Source organism: Miniopterus natalensis, chromosome 18 (assembly GCF_054644295.1).
Source record: "Miniopterus natalensis isolate mMinNat1 chromosome 18, mMinNat1.hap1, whole genome shotgun sequence".
Classification (NCBI taxonomy): domain Eukaryota; kingdom Metazoa; phylum Chordata; class Mammalia; order Chiroptera; family Miniopteridae; genus Miniopterus; species Miniopterus natalensis.
In genome coordinates this window covers 2117495-2137672 of record NC_142098.1, presented here as the reverse complement: position 1 = coordinate 2137672, position 20178 = coordinate 2117495, and the positions used below count along the sequence as shown (strand labels likewise).

Genomic DNA, 20178 nt, shown 5'->3' with positions numbered 1-20178 from the left:
ACTTAATTCTAAATTATATGAGAATGTATTACTTTCAAATGAAAGGGTGGTTAATGATAAAGTGTCCTTCATGATCTCCAAGTGTTAACATGGGGCTCAAGCTCCTGTCAAGGGATGCAACAGTCCCCAAACAAACTGGGGCCTGGAACCCACCTTTCAGCACAGGCTGATAAGTGAGTATCTGAGTCAGTGTGTGCCTGAAAAACCTCTTCGGAGAATCTGTTGAAATTATACTGCGGAGCGCGTGCCCACTGAATCCACTGAACCTGCAAATGGAGCAGAATGAGGATCTCAGAAAAAAAGATGCTCACCAAGTTCCAAATGTCACCACACCAGCTGACAGCTCAAAGACATTCTGTTGAGCAAAGCAGCCCTGGACCGTGAGGCCCCCAACTCCCAGCCCAGGAGCTCACAGGCTTGCCCTTTCCATAACCCTGAAACTCTCTCTGTCAGGCCACCATGCCACAGGTTTGAAACAGAATCCAAGGAAGTGTAGTTTCAACAAGAGAGAAAACCATAAGCAGGAAACACAGATGCCCATCAAGCCAAGAAGAGGGAGGAGGTCAAACAGAGATCAGCAAGGGCTGGGCTTGCAGAACCACGGTGGGGTGAAGGCTCAGAAATCAGTGACCTGGACCCAATGGAGGGCCAGGGCCCAGCAAATGGCCAACTCTGCAAAGCCTTGGTTTCCTCGTCTGTGAGACGGGAATCAGACAGCAGGGTTATGCCAACCCTTGTGCAGAGTGTCTGGCACACGCAGGTGGCTCAAACTCAGCAACTGTTCCTAAAACCAACAATGCCCTATGACAGCAGGAGGGGAGGAGGAAGAGCCACCCCTTAGAGGAAGCAGGACATCACTGACAGGTCAGGAGAGACGAAGGGTGACCAGGGCTGAAGGGGGGAATGTGCCAGGGTCAGCCCTACTGATTCCTGGTGGGAGAAAACCAAGGGTCCCAGCACTGCCCCACGGTCACATATATAATGAGGGCATGTTGGGCAGAGGGAGGACACAGGAGTCCACGGGCACTGCTGCTTCTTGAGGAGTGGGGTCCCAGTGTGCCACCCAGACTTTTAGGGAATATCTGACTTCATTGTTAAGTATTGGCAACTAATTTAAAAAGAAACAGATTGATTATCATTATCTGATTCTTGGGACATGAGTCTGAGCAACGTAGGCATATTACAAAAATGCATAAAATTTAGAGAACAAAGCAGTGTTTTCAATTGTTTAAATAAAGTACTGAATTATACAGCACAGTTGAGAACTATGAAGTATTTATGGAGTGACAGAGCAAAATAATTAAAAAGTAGAGAGATGCTGGGAAATCCTCTGGGTTTCCTAGGAGAGAGCCAACTCCCAAGTTGGCCTTGCCCATGTAACTCTGAAATGAACCCCAACACCCCAACATCCAATCCAGCATGTCCACGTGCAGTTCTAGAGTCACAGAGAGACAAAGCCAACGTGGCAAAGCCAACTGTGGGCCTCAGTGGGAGCCCTGGAGCAGGTGGAAGCCAACTGCTAGCTGTGTGCTCCAGAAAGCCCTGCAGAAGGCCTGAGACGGCAGGCACAAGGGAAAGAGCACAACAATGAGACAGTCACCTGGGTGGGAAGAGGGGTACACCACGATGGGCAGGAGTCTGGGCCTAGAGGAATGAGGGGCCCAGAGATGGGGAACCCAGCCTCCTGCCTCATTTCAGAGGGATCACTGGGACCAGGGGGTTTCCAGTGCTTCTCAGCTGTCATCTCTTCTGACACTGACAGAGGAAGTGTGCTCGTGAGCCCTGTTGGTATTTCAAAGTATCTAAAATACCTAGGACCTCTAACCTAGGGGAAACCGCCCCCAGGATGCCCCAGAAACCTACCAGCATCTCACTGCCTTGTGTGCTGAGGACTCCTCCTGCACGCTGCCGGCAGCCAAGGTTTCAAGTGCAACTGATGCCAGAATGTGGAAACAGAAAACAGACAGCACGTCATCACAGTTCATCAAAAACAACCCAACTCAGTGTTTCTGGGCGAGGCAGGAATTTCATCTTTTGTAAGAGCCCCTCACTTCCAAGTTACAGACTTCCCAGGCCACCTAAACCCCTCAGATGGCCCAAGGCATTCGGGTTTCCAAGTGTATAATAAAGCCTTTAAAACCAATCAAAATATGTAGACAATTAAGTGTTCCCAGCTCTGGAGGAACTGAGCCAGGAGAAAAAGTAGAAGCTAAGTTTATGCCACATTACAACCAAAAAAGGGGTTTTCTGGTACAAGGGCTCTCTAGGGAGAAATATGCAAACAGGTAAAATACTTGAAACAGAAAGGCAGAAAACTGAGGAAATTCCTGGTATGCAAACAGCCATTTACAGTCTGTGGCATACAGCAGTGAACTCACAGAGCAGCATTTTCTGCAATACAGCCGCAGCAATCTGTGAACACAGAATGAAGTTACTATTACTCAGTCACATAGGTGCACTACACAAGAAAGCTAGTTGTTACTCTGGAGTCAAATACAAAATTGACTTTTCAAAGAGGTACACTTAAGATTTCCAATTAGGTCTACATATTATCCCAACATTGAGGAGACCAGACAGAGTGAAAGGCAGACTTTCTGGAATTGTCCTTCATGATACCCCAGAATGCCCAGGCCCTGGCCACATCCCACTGGCCCCAGCCCGCTTCCCACGTCTGGACTATCCACATGTTGTCTGCGCAGAAAAGTCCTGCTGAGGTTGTCTCAACTGTAGCCGGTAAAGAGCACCCTCTTCCCTCATCTGAAAGCACAGGCCCAGGTTCTGGGCCATGGTGAATACCTTCGCCCTCAAGAACTTTGGAAACCAGAAGACATGCAGGGAAATCATGGCCTGTTCCCACTTCCCACACCTACTGGACAAGAGAGGAACACTATGGGGGCATCTCATGATCACAGCAAGGTCAGCCACTGGTCCAGGGATGTCCAAGGAAGGACACCATGGCGGGTGTAGGAGGTTTATTCAGCAACCCTGTAATGCTTCCTTTTGCTTTTCCTCCTACCTGGGGCATTCGTTCAGCCTCCACATTTCTTCTCAGACCTGAGATTTTCTGAAATCCCCTCAAAACAAACATTTGCACAAAATCTGAAAACCACAAAAGCAGAGTATTTACATACACTGTGGTCCCCAAGCAGCCAGGAGTCACACAGACCACCCTCTTCAGGGCTAGGAGGGCGAGACCCACAGGGAGCTGAGAGGACACTCTGCTCCTGGTCCCTGGGAGCCCTGCAGGTCACTACCCACCAGACGCCACACACAGTATTCATTAAACCAACCTAGCAAATCTCTGACCAAACCAGACTCTTCTCCTTGCTATTCTATTTGATAGGGAAACATAGCTGACCCTTCAACAACATAGGTTTACACTGCATGGGTTCACTTATCGACCTTTTTTTTTTTCCCCAATAAACACAATTGGCATCCAGAGTCAACCTATCTCAGATCAAATCCGAGGTTGGGAACCTGCATATGCACAGGACCAACTTAAGTTTTCAGATTTTTAACGTGAGGTATTGGTGCCCCTAACCTCCACATTATTCAAGGGTCAATTGTATTTATAATGAATCAAGTTTACAAGTAAGGAATTTTCTTGTAAAGTAGCTTCCAAGGGTTTCTTGAGGACTCTCTCAGCCCATCTCCTACACCAGGGGTGGGAGGGAACCTTTTTCCTGCGAAGGGCCATTTGGATATTTATAACATCATTCATGGGCCATACAAAATTATCAACCTAAGAATTAGCTACGGCCCTAGCTGGTTTTGCTCAGTGGTTAGAGCGTCAGCCTATGGACTGAAGGGTCCCAGGTTCGATTCTGACCAAGGGTATGTACCTTGGTTGCAGGTTCGATCCCCAAGCCTGGTCGGGGCGTGTATGGGAGGCAAACAATCAATGTGTCTCTCTCAAGTTGATGTTTCTTTCTCTCTCCTTCTCTCTCCTTCTCTCTCTCTCAAAGCAACGGAAAAAATATCCTCAGGTGAGGATTTTAAAAAAAATTAGCTACGAAAAAAGCTCCTAGACTTACTGAATTTTGAGTCCTTTCTGCGGTTGCCTTGGCAGGGCCAGACCAAATGATTTCACAGGCCCTATACAGCCTGTGGGCCGGACACTCCCCACCTCTGTTCTACACCAACACAAGAACCTTTATAGAAGAACCCAGAAACATTATACACTCTGGGGAATGAGGCAGGAAAGGAACCCAATCCTTCTGAAAAGGTTAGAGTCAAGAGGGCTAAAATTAAAAATTTTCTATCTAATCTTCAGTTTAAACTTAAACTGTCTGGGGACAGAATAAGGATTCAAGAATCACAGAAAATTTTAGAAAATTGTATGTAGAATTCACTCCTTGGGGATTACTGGTTGTGAGAGCAGCAGGAGAGGGCCCACTCCAAGAGAGAGATGCCCGGAAAAACATGGGTGATGAGCTCATACCCAGTCTGGACTTACGTAAGTACTGAGCTTAGAATTCCCACCCCAAGTTCCCACTTGGCCTTTCCTGAGGCACCTTTTAAAATAAATTAGAATTGCGCCCACAAAAAGTTAGTGGCCTCTGTACCTAACTACCTTGTAAGTAAGAGGTGCTCCTGCTCTGGTCTGTCTCCTATAACACATCCTCTGTGGGGGTGAAACTGCACCTCAATCAGCACAGCCCTCCTCCAAGTGGGTCATAATCCACATTTTTAACTTAACACATAAGCTACAGGCCTCTGATATAATAGGTTAACAGGCTGACCTCCCAAAATTTCCACACAATACAAGTTAAATGCAAACACAGCACGACAGGTATGGCCCAAGATGACTTCATGCTAGACATGCATGTGATGGGTGTGGGGGCCTGTTCTGCTTCTCACAGATCCTCATAGAAGAAAGCTGACCTAAATGAGTTTTACCCAAGAAGCCACCTCCATGATGAACTTACCAGAAAGCATAGACCTACTGATGTCGATGTGCTGACAGGACTCTTCTGTCTGCTCACACAGACAACGCAGGTTCCTGAAGAGCCATGCTACCACCACCTGCACGTCCAAATGGCTGGAAACAAGCAGAGAGCTCACCTGGTTTCACTGCTCCACAGCCACCAGGCCATTTTCCTCCCACTCATTTCACTAGGAAGCTTAGGTCACTGAGATAAGCTAGCAACCACCTGAGCTTTCTGCACCAAATCAGGGACACCTGCTACTAACATCAAAAATAATCATTTTCAGCGCGGCCAGGCGTGGCTCGGCAGTTGAGCATTGACCTAGGATCCAGGCGATCGGGGTTTGATTCCAGGTCAGGGCACATGCCCAGGTCGTGGGCTCGATCAACGACTCTCTCATCATTGATGTTTCGGTCTCTCTCTCCCTCTCCTTTCCTCTCTCTGAAATCAAAAAGGTATATATAAAAATATATACATAAAAAAAAAATAATCATTTTCAGCCCAGCCAGGTGTGGCTCAGCAGTTGAGCATCGACCTAGGATCCAGGAGATCACAGTTCAATTTCTGGTCAGTGCACATGCCCGGATTCTAGGCTCGATCCCCAATCGGGAGTGTGCAGGAAGCAGCCAATCAATGACTCATCATTGATGTTTCTATCTCTCTCTCTATCCCTCTCTTTTCCTCTCTATGAAATCAATAAAGATATATTTTTTAAAAATTTAAAAATAATAATAATGATAATTTTCAACCCTAGACGGTTTGGCTCAGTGGTTAGAGTGTTGGCCCTCAGACTGAAGGATATCAGGTTCAATCCTGGCCAAGGGCACGTACCTCAGTTGCAGGCTCCATCCCCAGCCCCAGTCAGGGCGCAGGTGGGAAGCAACCAATCGATATGTCTCTCTCACATCAATGTTTCTCTCTCCCTCTTCCCTCCCCCTTCCATTCTCTCTGAAAAGCAATGGAAAAAATATCCTCCTCAGGTGAGGATTTAAAAAAAGTCTTTTTCAAGTAGTTTATTTGGAATAGCTTACTACTGTTGGGAAGGGGTGGGTAGAAAGTTTGGTAATAACATAATCATACAAATAAAACAGACAGCAGCAATTACAGGCTGTAGGTTGTCACCAAGGGAATCAGTCATGCAGGACAATCTGTGACAATTGTGTGGTCTGATGGGAGAGCCCTCACCTGCCAGCCTATCCCATGTGCATCTCCCTGATAATCATGTTGAGCATCTTTATGTGCTTGGCCATCTGTACATCTCAGGGGAATTGGCTACTGAAATCCTTTGTGCATTTTTTATTGGAGTAGTAAGGCATCCCCCACTTCAAGATTATAAAAATATCCTTCTAAGATTCCCTCTAGTACTTTTATATTTCTTTTTTTTTACTTCTTTGGTTCATCAAAAATGTTTTTAGCATAAAAACCCAACTTAAAATCCAGATGTGGCCTGCGTGTACCACCACCAGTTTCAACACAGTATCTTCTACTCTGTCTGACGATCCCCCAAAAGAGAGCTGTTTTCCCAACCAGAGAACAAACATGCAGACCCCTGCCTCCCCCTCAGCGAGGGAGGAGCAACTGCCTGGCTGCCAAGAGCGAGGAAGCAACCATCTAAGGTTCCAAGTGCTTCTGGCGCCCGCTTTTAATTACCAAGTCTCTCTTCTTCTCCCCTATACCCAGAGGCACCTGGGGCCATTCATCCCTGAGTCTTTTGGGAAGAAAGAAGAAACTGGATTGGTTCCCTTCTTTCCACATTGCTGGCTTAGCACAGGCCCATTTCAAGTTTGCTCAGTTGTCTACCACTGGTCCATCTGCCTCCTGCTTCAAACTCTGTTCCTGTTACGTCCTCTCCCACACCGTCCCATCTTCATGGGTTGTGTGCCTTTTTATAAAATCCCTGAGTCTTGGTGGGCTTTCAGGAGGGAATAAAAGCACTTGCACACGTTATATTAACCATGTTTATCTGAACATCTTTTTAGTTTTAAAAAATATTTTATCATATACCTTATATAAAGAAAACGTTATCAAGCTGTGAATGATAAGACTTCAATTGCAAAAAATGTTCCCTTTTAAATAATAAATTACAGTAAACCCTTGAACACCACAGGGGTCAAAAATCCACATATAACTGGACTCTCCCCAAACTTAATACAGTCCTTGTCCCTTAGTATCTGTGGGGGACTGGTTCCAGGACCCCACACCAATACCAAAATCTGCAGATGCTCAAGTCCAGTATGTAAAATGGCATAGAAAAATGCAGATAGCTGGCCCTCTGCATCTGCAGATTCCCAGCTGAAGGTTGAAAATACCGTTTTTGAACCTCCCAGTTGGTTGAATCTGCAGATGCAAAACCCATGCATAGAGAGGGAAGGCTGTATTTACCGGAAAAAAATCCATGTATAAGTGGGCCTATGCAGTTTAAACCCATGTTGTTCAAAGGTCAGCTGTAATAGTTTCTCTAGGCAATTTTTGGCTTTGATACATGAGACATACAACACTAGATTACAAAAAATAAATCATGTGAATTAAGGTCATATTATATTATCATCACCTTTCCAGCAGTTCTTGAAGGCTCACAATGTTTTGTGTATGAAGATGCCACACAGCTTCCAGCAACAAAGAATCCTGAAAAAAATAACATCACTGTTGAGTCTTTCATGATGCATTTTCTTTTTTTTTCTTTTTTACATATATCTTTATTGATTTCAGAGAGAGGAAAGGAGGAAGAGAGAGAGAGAGAGAGAGAGAGAGAGAGAGAGAAACATCAATGACATCAATGATGTTAAAACCCAAGTGGAACAACAGCATAGCCTAAAATGTTTTATCCACTACGATTTTAAAACTCACCAAACCTTCAGACATGCACACTGCCATCCTTCCCCTCCTCCTGCCCGTCTCCACCACCACATGTCCTGCAGGCTCAGATAGGACCCTACCCAGTCTCTAATTTCACCCACTTCTTGACCTGTCTCCACTGTTGCCAACCCAAGATTCCAAAATATAAAGGGGCATGCCAGTATCTTTTTAGAATCCTTTGTGGCTCTTCATGGCTTTCAAGATAAAGTTCACTCAACATAGCACAGCCCCTTGTGATCTGGCCCCATCTCTCTCTTCTGTCCCCTCTCAGTGAGGCCCTCCCTCCAGCAGCAGGGACACACACCGTCCTCAGTCACTCTGCGCACCTCCCAGATCTTCTAGGAAGGCTTTGCCAACCATCCAAATAGTCGCCCACTCTTCTCTGCACCCTGTGAACACTAACACACACAGTGTTTGCAGACACTTCGTTCCTATCCAGAGACAGTTTTCCCTACTCTGCAACTAATGAGATTCTTGGTGGGATTCCAAAAGAAATGTAGGGGTTCTATTGACTCCACCCAAACGACAGAACACTGCTTGGAAAACCCCTGGAATCAGAGTTATAATCTCAGTTTTACCTGTACTTTCCACAATTCTTCACAGAAGGAGAGACGGGAGAACATACTGTGTGCTAATAAATGCCCAGCGATCTCTAACAAGGAAAACAATTTCTTCTGAAAAGAGAGGTTAAGTCTTTTTTTAAAATGGGCAAATACCTGAAACAACATTAAAGAAATGTCCCATTTTCCCCAATAGCTAAAAAGTAAGAGCAGTACAGTTTCCACATCATGCTGTGCCTTACTCTTTGCTCCGGATCCAGCAGCACCCCACGAGAGGGCTCAGCGTGCACCTCACAGATCTGCACAAAGGCGGAGGCCACCGTCTGGCTGGACAGGACCGCCACTGGAAGCCCCAGCCGCGAGGCTTGATCTCGTAAAGCGGAGCCTTAAGAAAACACAAAACATGACAGAAACATTACAAAATCTAAAACAGAAGACTTAGAGTTTAAAATGCACTATTTTAAGCTGTAGCACCACAGAAAATTGTCTTTTGAAGGGTAGAAAAGATCTCCAGGGAAAACACAAGGTATAAAGTGAAGATACTTTCATGACTGAAGCAGCTCACAAACAATCAGGGCAGCACCTGAAGCCCATAGTTGCATATACATACTTGTGTTTTGTGGGACACAAATGAGGGAGCTTGGCAGATACATTCTGGTTAAGAATTTTATCAACTTTTCCAAAGGAGCACAATAAATTGACAACTACAGTAGGCTCTTTTAACGAATTCCCTTTTTCCTAATTATTTCAGTGTCAAAGACAGATCGGGTCTTGCCAACGGTACAATGATGTCTGAGTGCAAAGTGAGTCTGCTTTCCCAATGCTGTGCCTCACACCTGTGGGCAGCTGAGGGACAGGTATGCTCAGTTCTGGGGCTGCCAAGGGGACATGGGTGCTGGGCCCACAGGCAGCCACCACCAGCCTCTAGTCTGCACTCAATAAGCAAGAAATGCTAGGCAGCCCAGCAGGGAGTGGCTCAGCAGTTGAGCGGCGACCTAGGATCCAGGCGATCGGGGTTTGATTCCTGGTCAGGGCACATGCCCAGGTTGCGGGCTCAATCCCCGGTCGGGGGCGTGCAGGAGGCAGCCGATCAATGACTCTCTCATCACTGATGTTTCTATCTCTCTCTCTCTCCCTCTCCTTTCCTCTCTCTGTAATCAATAAAGATATATTTAAAAAAAAAAAAAAGAAATGCTAAGCAGTCTGAAAACAGATGGTGCCTATGAGTACATTGTTTTCTAAATTATTTGAGTTCCATAGCTAATTTTTTTTTAATATATCTTTATTGATTTCAGAGAGAGGAAAGGAGAGGGAGAGAGAGAGATAGAAACATCAATGATGAGAGAGTCACTGATTGAGCCCACAATCCGGGCATGTGCCCTGACTGGGAATCGAACCCCGATCGCCTGGATCCTAGGTCGATGCTCAACCACTGAGCCACCCCCGGCCAGGCCATAGCTAATTTTTTTAAATAGGAAGATGTATGACATTCCAATATGTAAGTGAAAACACTCAGTAGTTATAAAGGTTCCAAATGACAGTGTTAGAAACTATCAACTACTGTGGTGAAGAAATAATTCACAGTAAAAAGATAGAAAATGCTCATTTCTAGCCATTTACTTCCAGTATGTCTCCATAGGAAAGTTATTTTAGTATGGTAGTCACTATCTTCAGCAGGAAAAACTAAAAAAGTTCATGAGTTAAGGGTCTCTTTATATTTCTGTGGTCAAAGTTAAGAGCTTCTTATGTAAGTTCTTATTCCTTGATCTAAAGTCCATACAAGAATGTGTGCCTGAGCTGGGCTCCCTGGAATGATGCATAACTTGTGAAATCAAATACAATATGGCAGTGAAAATCAATCTATTTTACCAAGCTTACTGTGTGAGGTTATTTCAATAGAAATCTAAAACAAGTCAATTAGCTAACATCTCTGGCTTCCTACCCTCCAACCTTCCACCGCTCCCTAAATGTACACCACTGTCCACCTTTCCAAGGGACAGGTGCTTCCCACTGCAAACCCTGTTTTAAAGTAATAGCTGATAACGTTCCCCAAACAAGTCACAAACACCTAACTGTCCGGGGATCCGCATCTCCGCTCCCGGTGAGCACGCCCCGGTGACTTTACAGCGCTCCGACCACCTGATGAGGCGCGGAGGGGAGGGAGCCCCAACTCACCGATGAGCGCCCCGGGGCTGCCGCGGTCCATCCACCTGCTGAGAGGCAGCTTCGCCGGCGGGCCTTCCACCTGGAACCAGGCACAAAAGCTGGCAGTGCGTGCAGACAACCAACCACCCGTGCGCGAGGAACGCCTGCCTCCTGCCAGGGGCTCAGGTGTTTCGTTTGAAGAAGTGAAACTTACTGAAACCTCTTCAGAATTACTAAGTTCACCTCTGAGAAGATAAACGCTCCCCATTGTCTCCTCCCCTGTCAGCAGAGTGGGGCGTCCCAGCAGCCTCGGCGGAGAACGCCCGGCCCGCCGCGGGGTCGGCCCAGCGCCCTCACCTCGAGCAGGAGCTGTCCCAGGTTCAGATGGCGCCTCAGGAGCTGCGCGGCGGCCGCCTGGACCTGCTGTCCGCGCTCACGGCCGGGCTTCGGCCTCCTGACCCTTCCCGCTGCGGGACCCGGTTCAGACAACGGGAGCACCAGTCTGTGACTCCGCCGACCGGGGGACCCGGGCCTGACCCTGGTCCCACCGGCAACAAGCGGCCGACGGCCAAGAGCCACACGCCACTGTCACGGGCGCTCTTGGGCTCGCGTGGGGAACGCATCCCCTTCCCACACCCGCCTCCCCCGACGCCACGTCTGACACAGGGCGACCCGGGAGGGGACTGAGAGGGCAGGAGGCCTGGGGGCCGGATTAGGGGGCTCAGGGTCACAAGGAGGGCCAGGGGTCGGGACCCGAGAGGGCTGAAGGCAGCCCGCGCGCTCAGAAGGCCCAGGCCTCCCGGGGAGGGCCGGCGGGGGCTCGGGCGAGAACTGGGCTCGGACGCGGCACCACCCACGCCCGCGTCCCCCAAGTCCACTCACCCAGCAGCTCGGCCCACGTCCTCCTGCGGCCCCGGGGCCCCGGGCCTGAGGCGGCCTCCGGAGCGCCAGGGTCTGACATGGCGAGAACTGGGCAGCCGGCGGCAGCTCCGTACGTCCGGCCCGCGCTGTGTTCCCATTGGCTGGCAGCCCGCGCTGCCCTCCCATTGGCTGGCAGCCCGCGCTGCCCTCCCATTGGCTGGCAGCTGCCCGGTCCCACCCATCCCCTGAGCGCGGGCACCGCGCAGCAGCCATCTTGGTGGTGGCCGGAGCGAGGGGTGGCCCGACGCCTGGGCAAGGTGGCGCTGGTTTGGAGTCGGTGGTTGCCAGGGCGGATTCAAGACGGCATCACCTGCGAGAAAACGGCAGCATCCCTAGAGCGTTCTTCCTGCCGACAGTGACGCACAGCTGGTCATGAAGAAACAACGTGACAGACTCAAACCCCAAATCCTCGGACAGCGTCCTGCAGAACGTCGGTGCAAACCCGGAACTAGCCCGCGGGCTGCCTGTGCGCCTCAGTGACGGACACGGTCTGTGCCCTCCCCCCAAGGCGGTAGTTCGTGAGGCAGCTGGTGACACCAAGGGACTAAATGTTTAATGTCACTGGACTCTAAATTTCAGGGACCGCACGTTTCCGTTCCCCCAGTGGATAGCACAGCGCCATCCTCTAGCCGCAAACACGGGTCAAAACGCCACAGTAAGGGGGCCCATCCAGGTGGGGGTCCCGCTGTCGCCTGTAGCGGTGGTGCCTTTCCCATCGGCGGTGTACAGAGCTGACGGTCACTCGTGTTCCTGGCTGTGTAGTATTCCACTGTATGAATAGTTTGTATTTAATATTTTTATATGCGTATGTTTTATTTTCTGGATATTACAATGTTTTGACATCTTAAAAAAGCTTTTCTGGCTGGGAAGAGACTACCCATCCCAAGCTAGCCAATTCTTAGAGACAGCAAAGGCCTGGGGAGCACGCCCATGATCTGCAAACTGGCCCGTCCAGTGCCAGACCTGCTCCATTTAGCCCCAGACCCTGGAGGCGACAGTCCTCTGCCCTAATCATTGCACGGGCAGGTGCCAGGCATCTTGGAACTACTGCTACAGCCCAAAGCCGCTGAAATTATTCAAACTATCCAATCCTGGCTGTTCACCGTGCCCAGCCTTGCCTTTCCAGTGCAAACCCCAATAAAGGCAATGACCTAAACCTTCCCCCTTGTTCTGGTCTTCTGCCTCCTTGCCACCCTGGTGCTGCCCCATGTGGCTCTAAGACTCATTAACATAATAAACTTTTTCTTCCTGAGCCTCTTGTGACCATCTCATAAGAGTATACAAAACATTTTAAAGGTTAAAATAGGGGCATCTTAGGGTTAGAAGGGTTGAGGCCTCCAAGCCCAGTTTATGCCCTGCCTGGGGCTGAGGAATCCAGCAGTGGACTGAGGGCCACAGGACTTCACTGAAACCACTGGGCAAGGGGAGCAGGCTGACTGGCTCACTCCGGCTGAGAATAAACTGTAGAAGGCCCATCAGATAATGACACAGGCTTTCTTATCACTTCAAATGGAAAGAGCTTTTTAGATTTGTTTTGACAGATTTTACCAGTTACAAGTTTTATGCATACATGAAAAAACAGGTGAAAGCTGTGTTGAAGGCGTCCTGAGTCCTCTGGCCCTTCTGACTGGTGAGTTAGAAGAACAATCCAGCTTACTGAGTAGGAAAAATCCGAGTTCTTCCCGCCTATGTGAGTCTTTCTCCTGTGTCTCCTAAACTTTCATACAGAACACTTCATTTCTGACACTTCTGGTCACCAAATATGGGGAGGTATTTCCCCATAACAAGCAATTCTGACACCATCTGGGTATTCTACAATTTAACTCAATTCTGACACTGTCTACGTGGAGACAGATCCCACTGGTTAAGTCCTCAGTCCCACAAGACGGCTCCCACTTCAGACACCAATTCTAAGTCGTATGTCCCCAGATTACCCACAACTTCTGCGTGATTTGGCAACAAATTTGGGAGTCCCATGACCCCTTCCTCAGGTTCAATTAATTTGCTAGAGTGGCTCACAGAATTCAAGGAAGCATGTTTACATGTTTTTTTATTTAAAAAAAATTTTATTGATTTTTAGAGAGAGGAAGGGAGAGGGAGATAGAAACATCAGTGAGAGAGTAACATTGATCAGCTGCCTCCTGCACACCCCTACTGGTGATCGAGCCCACAACCCAGGCATGTGCCCTGACTGGGAATTGAACCGGTGAACTCTTGGTTCATGGGTTAACGCTCAACCACTGAGCCACACCAGTGGGGCCCAATTTTTTAAAGGATATGATAAAGGATACAGGTGACTGGCCAGATGAAGATACACAGGTAGAGGTCTTGGAGGGTCCCAAGTACTGGAGCTTCTGTCCCCATGGAGCTGGGGTGCATTACCCTCCCAGGTGAAAGTGCTGGCCAAAATGGAAGCTCTCCCAACCCCGTACATTTGGGATTTTTATAGAGGCTTCCTCCTGTGGGCATGATCCATAACTAACTCAGTTTCTAGCCTCCCCAATCCTTCCTGGGGAATGGGGATGGGCCTCATATCCATAGCTTCTAATCATGGCTGGGTCTCTCTGGTGACCAGTCTCCATCCAGAAGCCATCCAGAGCCACCCAGAGTTGCCTGGTTAGAACAAAAGATGGTCCTGGTGTTCTTACCACCTAGGAATTTACAAGGGTTTTGGGAGCTCTGTGCCAGGAATATATATTTCTATTATCTCACAAAGGGTTGAAAGAAGTCACCTTTCAACTCAGGCTCAGTGTCCATGTTTTCCTCCCGCCTTTGCCTCACCTGCTCCTCATCTCTTACACTTCTGCCCAGCACACGGGGTTGCCTAGCAGGTGGGAAATGATTGAAAGGCTTTTATATCTGAAAATCCATAAAAGCAGGTGACTTGGGGATGATTTTCAAAGCGAAGGGGGCAGGAGAGGCCATTAGGCGGCTCCACATGCACCCCCAACCCCCAGCAGCTCGGAGCACTAAGGGGTCTGCCCTCTGTGATGGCTGTTCTGTCCCTGGTTCATGCCCCTTCTCTGCCTGAAACTGAAGCCCCCTTTGGACCATCTGCCTGCCCTCGGGCTGTGCTGCTCAGGTCCCATTCAGCACAACCACGCTCCTCTTCATGACTGAGACACAGAATGGGGCCAGGTATGGGACAGGAACACTAACTCAGAACCCGTGAAGTCCCCACAAGGATTCTCTCATGGCCTCACACTCTGTGAATTACGATGACTAGGAAACCTCAAGGAACAGATGGGCTCAAAAAAAGGCAGCAGCTGCCTGGCCGGTGTGGCTCAGTGGTTGAGCATCGCCCTATGAACCAGGAATTCACTGGTTCGATTCCAGTCAGGGCACATGCCCAGGTTGCAGGCTCGATCCCCAGTAGGGGGTAAGCAGAGGGCAATGGACCCATGTTTCTCTCTCATTGATGTTTCTCTCCCTAGCCCTCTCCCTTCTTCTCTCTCTGAAAATATAAATAAAAAACATTTTAATTAATTAGCAATAAAATCAGACCTGCATTCTCCTAAAGCTTGCCAAATTCCAAAGTGTAGACACAATAGGTCCATATTCTTAGAAACCACTGAACAAGTTTCTCTAACCAAGTGAAGTTATAAAAGAGCTTTATAAAACTCACCAGCACAGGGGAGCTGTGTACAGCTGGCAGCTTGGAGGGATGCTGTGCTCAGAAACTCACAGGCAGTGTGCAGACCCCAGGCCACGCACCACCCTGGCTGTGTCTTCTCAAGTGCATGTTGTGGCCACAGCCATCTGCAGCTGTGCAGGCAGGGCATGTGTATGGCATCAATGCCCACTTCAGTTTCCTATGAGAGCACCAATGTTCCACATTTCTACCCTTAGAGGTTGTGTTGTAGGAAAAGATAGCCAAAGGTGCTTTGTGCTGCAGTGTGACCTCCTAATCAGGAAGTGAAGGCATTAAAGTTGCAGAGGTAGAGTCCGTGAAACCCTCTCCTGTAAGTACCCAGACTGGTCAGAAAGGAAAACAAGAAAAAGAAAACCTTTCAGTGTCAGTTTCTCCACTTGTAAAACCAGCCTGCAGATGCCAGCAAGTTTCCCAGGGAAGTGTGTGTGAAAGTCCAGAGTGCCGTGTCCACAGTAAAGAATGTTTAACCTGGAGGTGAGGGTGGCTGAGACCCACCGAGGTGATGCAATTATGCAGAAACCCCCTTCACCCAAAATACTCCTTCCCTGCTGTTTGGCAACAGCTCACATCTGTGCTTCCAGGCACACTTCCTAGGACTGATCTCTGAGGCACAACATGGGTTGATCCAATTCCTGGAGCACAGTTTATGCAATGGAGGTGGAGGCGGTGGGAGAACGAGAGAAGGGTGCAGAGAGGAGTGGGGAGTTTGTGCTGACATCTTTGTGTAGTTGCTGCTACAAATCCCAATTAGAGAAAGCCACACTACAAAACTCAGCATGTGTGGGTGTGTGTGCCCCACGCACACACGAGCACAAAGGAACACACACAATTCACTTAAATCCCACGGATCTCTGCTCCTCCCAGCAAAGTCACCTGTCAATGGCAGAGGCAGACAAGGAGAAGCAGGAATATGAAAACGCTGGCTGCCCCTGGGAGGAGGCTGAGAGCTCAGGAAAGGCTTGACAGGGTCTCTGAATAAAGCTGAGGCAAATGGGGGCTGAGCTAGGAGAGGAGACTGGGCCTTCTCTCTCCCTTCCTTTCCTCGTCTTATCAAAGCAACTGCCTCAAGAGGGACCAGAGGCCCAGATTGACCTTGAGCACTTAGAGACCAGAGTCAGCCCACCCCACCCGCCTATATAGTGGGACCACGGTCAGTCTCTGGTAGCTGAGGGACCGTTTTGCACTTCAAAGAGACATTTAGTTAGAATTCAGGTGACATGTTTTCAGAAATTGCTGACAGTCATACGTGGGCTAGTGTGAGAGGACAGAACCCCAGGAGCCTCCAACACAAGGAGCCCACACCCACTTGCAGGTTCTCACCACACTCCACCAGGGACTCATGAGAGTCTCCCCCAGCAATCAGCTCTGGAAATGGGGAGCAGTCCCCTCCACCAGAAAGGCACCAGCCCAAGGGAGATCCTTCTCTCCTGGGAAGCCAAAGCCTTAACACAGGGTGGGCAGCCCTCAGGGCAAAAGTGAAAACCATTGTGCTGGGGGAGGGTACAGGAAAAGCCATCTATCTACCCTTGGGGGATGGGAAGAAACCCATCTGCCCAGACTACCTAGGTCTCTTTTTTTTAAAAAAAAAACTTTTAAAAAAAATATGTCTTTATTGATTTCAGAGAGAAGAAAGGAGAGGGAGAGAGAGAAATAGAAACATCAATGATGAGAGAGTCATTGATCTAGCCCACCACCGGGGCATGTGCCCTGACTGGGAATCGAACCCAGATCGCCTGGATCCTAGGTCGATGCTCAACCGCTGAGCAACACTGGCCAGGCTACCTAGGTCTCTTGCCACCAGGACAGGGGCAGGAAGCACTCTCCATACAAGAGGCATAAACATAATTTATTTCAGACTCCTCTGGCCCACACACATTTCACATTCAATCAAAAATTATGAGAGAAACCAGAGAAAGACAAGTATCACATGATCTCACTCATATATGGAATATAATGAACAAAATAAACTGGTTAACAAAATAGATCCAGAGACATAGAAGCATGAAACAAAATGATGAATCTTGAATCTTGGAGGGAAAGTGGGGTGGGAGAGTGGTTGGGGAGAGATTCATCAAAGAACTTACATGCATGAGTGTATACCCATGGACACAGACAATGTTATGGGGAAAGTCTGGGAGTGGGGTAAATGCAGGGTGGAGGGGATCAATGAGGGGCGAAAAGGGGGACATCTGTAATACTTTCAACAATAAAGATAAATTTTTTAAAATTTTTGAGACAAAAAAATGCAAGAAAAAATATCAGCCCACTCTTAAAAGACAAGGCAAGTAACAGAACCAGCCCCAGATGTTGGAACTATCAGGAAGTTTAAAAGAACTATGACCAATATGCTGATGTCTCTGGTGGAAAAGGCACCACACAGACAGATGAAAACTATGAGAGACAAGAACATGGTAACAGAGATAAGGAACACCTTCATCAGCCCTTGCCAATGTTTCTCAGTGGTTAGAGCATCAGCCCATGCACCAAAGGGTCTCGGGTTTGATACCTGGTCAAGGGCACTACCTGTTCCCTGACCCTGATTGGGGCATGTGAGGGAGGCAACCAGTGTGTCTCTCTCATATCAATATTTCTCTCTCTCTCCCTCCTTCCTTTCCACTCTCTGAAAAATCAATGGAAAAAAATATCCTCAGGTGAGGATGCATACACACACACACACACACACACACACACACACACACACACTCAAATACTTTCATCAGTAGGCTGAGCAAAAGAGGAATTACCCAAACTGAAAAACAGGAAGTTTAAAAATAAAAAATCATCAAACAGCTCCACAGCCCCAGCCAGTTTGCTCAGTGATTAGAGCGTTGACCCAGGCACCAAAGGGTCATAGGTTCGGATACCAGTCAAGGACACATACCTGGGTTGCAGGTTTGAATCTGGGCCCTGTCTGGGCGCATGAGGGAGGCAACCATGTGTCTCACATTGATTTATCTCTCCCTCTCCCTCCTTCCCTCCCTCTCCCTCTCCCTCTCCCTCCCTCTCCCTCTCCCTCTCCCTCTCCCTCTCCCTCTCCCTCTCCCTCTCCCTCTCCCTCTCCCTCTCCCTCTCCCTCTCCCTCTCCCTCTCCCTCTCCCTCTCCCTCTCCCTCCCCCTCCCCCTCCCTCTCCCTCTCCCTCTCCCCTTCCCTCCCTTCCACTCTCTCTAAAAATCAATGGAAGAAGTATCGTTGAGGAGGAGTAACAAAAAAAGCTGTGGCAGTGTCGACTGGCACAGCCCCTATGGAAGGCCATTTGAAAATGTTTATTGAAATAATAAGTTCATATACCCTTGGACCCAGCAAGTCTATTTCTTAGAATCTGCACTTCACACCTGTTAGAGGACCAGTATCAATGCTTCTCTTACAGGGTCCATGATGCTTGGAGCAGCAGCCAGTAGGCCAACAAGACCCTGTCCTTGGGGAACTTAAGCTACATACATGTCCACCAGTAGGACACAGAAGCTCCACAACTGATACCAAGCACTGCCCCCCCCATGAGTGACAGAGCAGAGCACAAGACAGGGTGGACAGCATGCCGCCCTCCCTGTAAAAAGGGGGCCTGTGCCCGGCCGGGCGTGGCTCAGTGGTAGAGCATCGACCTAGGATCCAGGGGACTGAGGTTTGATTCCTGGTCAGGGCACATGCCCGGGTTGCGGGCTCGATCCCCAGAAGGGGGCATATAGGAGGCAGCCGATCAGTGACTCTCTCATCATTGATGTTTCTCTCTCTCTCTCCCTCTCCCTTCCTCTCTCTGAAATCAATAAAGATATATATATATATATATATATATATATATATATATATTTTTTTTTTTTTTTTTTTTTTAAAAGGGGGGGACCTGTGAGTTTGTAGTAAGTAGACCACGTTTCCCGAAACAAAAGGCCAGTGACAGGGACTGTGTCTGGGGCCAGTGTGTGAACATCAAACTATATCAAATTGGCCAACAGATTGGTGGTGATTTCTCTAATTGTACAGAGACGTCAGCTGTGATGTAAACTGGATCGCGCCGGCTGTGAGGAAGGCACAGACAGGTGCTCACAGCCGGTGCGTGGGCAATGCCCTTGGGAAGTGCTCCTCTCACTGTCAGCCACCCTGCCTTCCATTCAAATCACACCCTCAGGTTTTGTAAGTGACCTCCAGTGTCTTCAATGGGAAGCAAACTGTGTCCTCAGTATTTTCTCGACTCCCGATCAGGAATTCCAGGGTGAGCAACCCCCCTAAGCCTCCCTCTCCCAGTCCCGCCCCGCAGGACAGCCCTGTCTGTGGTGGCTGCCTGGGGTTTCCCCCCCCCCCCCCCGTCACCCTGGTCTGCTCTGGCACCTGTGTTCCGCCCTGTGCTCTGTATCCCTTCTGCCTCACCTTCTCCACACCAGCCTGGAAACCTTCCCAGGGAGCTGTTCTGGGCTTCCATTCAGACACCAAGCATGGCCTGGCTCTATTGGCATCCCCTGGGATTCATGGTCTTTATCATTATCCCAAAATAAACCTAAAGCACAAAACCACCACATCTCACGTTTCAGCTTTTCCTGAGCCCTGCCTGGCTGCAAGGAGCTGGACAAAGAGGGCATTCAGGGGCCTCTGAGTCATGGCAACAGGGGCCTGGCTTCTCATTGGGCTCTGTGTGCCCGGATCCCTTGGGGGAAGCCGACCTGTTTTTTCGATCTGAAGTAGAATCAGTGTGGGCACCAGAGAGCCTCAGCACCCCACTCTCCACAGCTGAGACAGTCTGCCTGTGTCCACGGGCTGTTCATCTCAAATTGTCTTTGATTTTTTTTTTAATCCTCACTCGAGGATATATTTTCCATTGCTTTTTCAGAGAGAGTGGAAGGGGGGAGGGAGAGAGAGAGAGAGACATCGACTGGTTGCCTCCTGCACACGCCCCTACCAGGGCTGGGGATCGAGCCTGCAACCGAGGTACATGCCCTTGGCCAGAATTGAACCCAAGACCCTTCAGTCCATGGACTGACGCTCTAACCACTGAGCCAAACAGGCTAGGGCAAATTGTCTTTGATCTTAAACCCAAATGCCAATGTACCTGACTCACTCTGACCTTGTCTCAATACACATAGTGTCCTAGCTAGAACCCTGCAGTTTCCTCCTAGAATCATGTAACTG

General features: G+C 48.8%; 1 protein-coding gene across 2 annotated transcripts in view; it reads right to left on the bottom strand.

The window, feature by feature from the left end:
- Nucleotides 1-11450, bottom strand: part of FANCA (FA complementation group A) — a 48956-nt gene extending 37506 nt beyond the window's left edge. For both annotated transcript variants that reach the window (XM_016212254.2, XM_016212255.2), the window contains exons 1-11: nt 11372-11450; nt 10847-10956; nt 10520-10589; nt 8587-8729; nt 8363-8458; nt 7480-7553; nt 4929-5041; nt 3017-3099; nt 2379-2412; nt 1864-1933; nt 154-266 (exon numbers count right to left, since the gene is read on the bottom strand). In XM_016212254.2, the coding sequence (XP_016067740.2) occupies nt 154-266; nt 1864-1933; nt 2379-2412; nt 3017-3099; nt 4929-5041; nt 7480-7553; nt 8363-8458; nt 8587-8729; nt 10520-10589; nt 10847-10956; nt 11372-11450 (985 nt within the window). The remainder of the gene's footprint in view (nt 1-153; nt 267-1863; nt 1934-2378; nt 2413-3016; nt 3100-4928; nt 5042-7479; nt 7554-8362; nt 8459-8586; nt 8730-10519; nt 10590-10846; nt 10957-11371) is intronic.
- Between the last annotated feature and the right edge of the window lie 8728 nt (nt 11451-20178).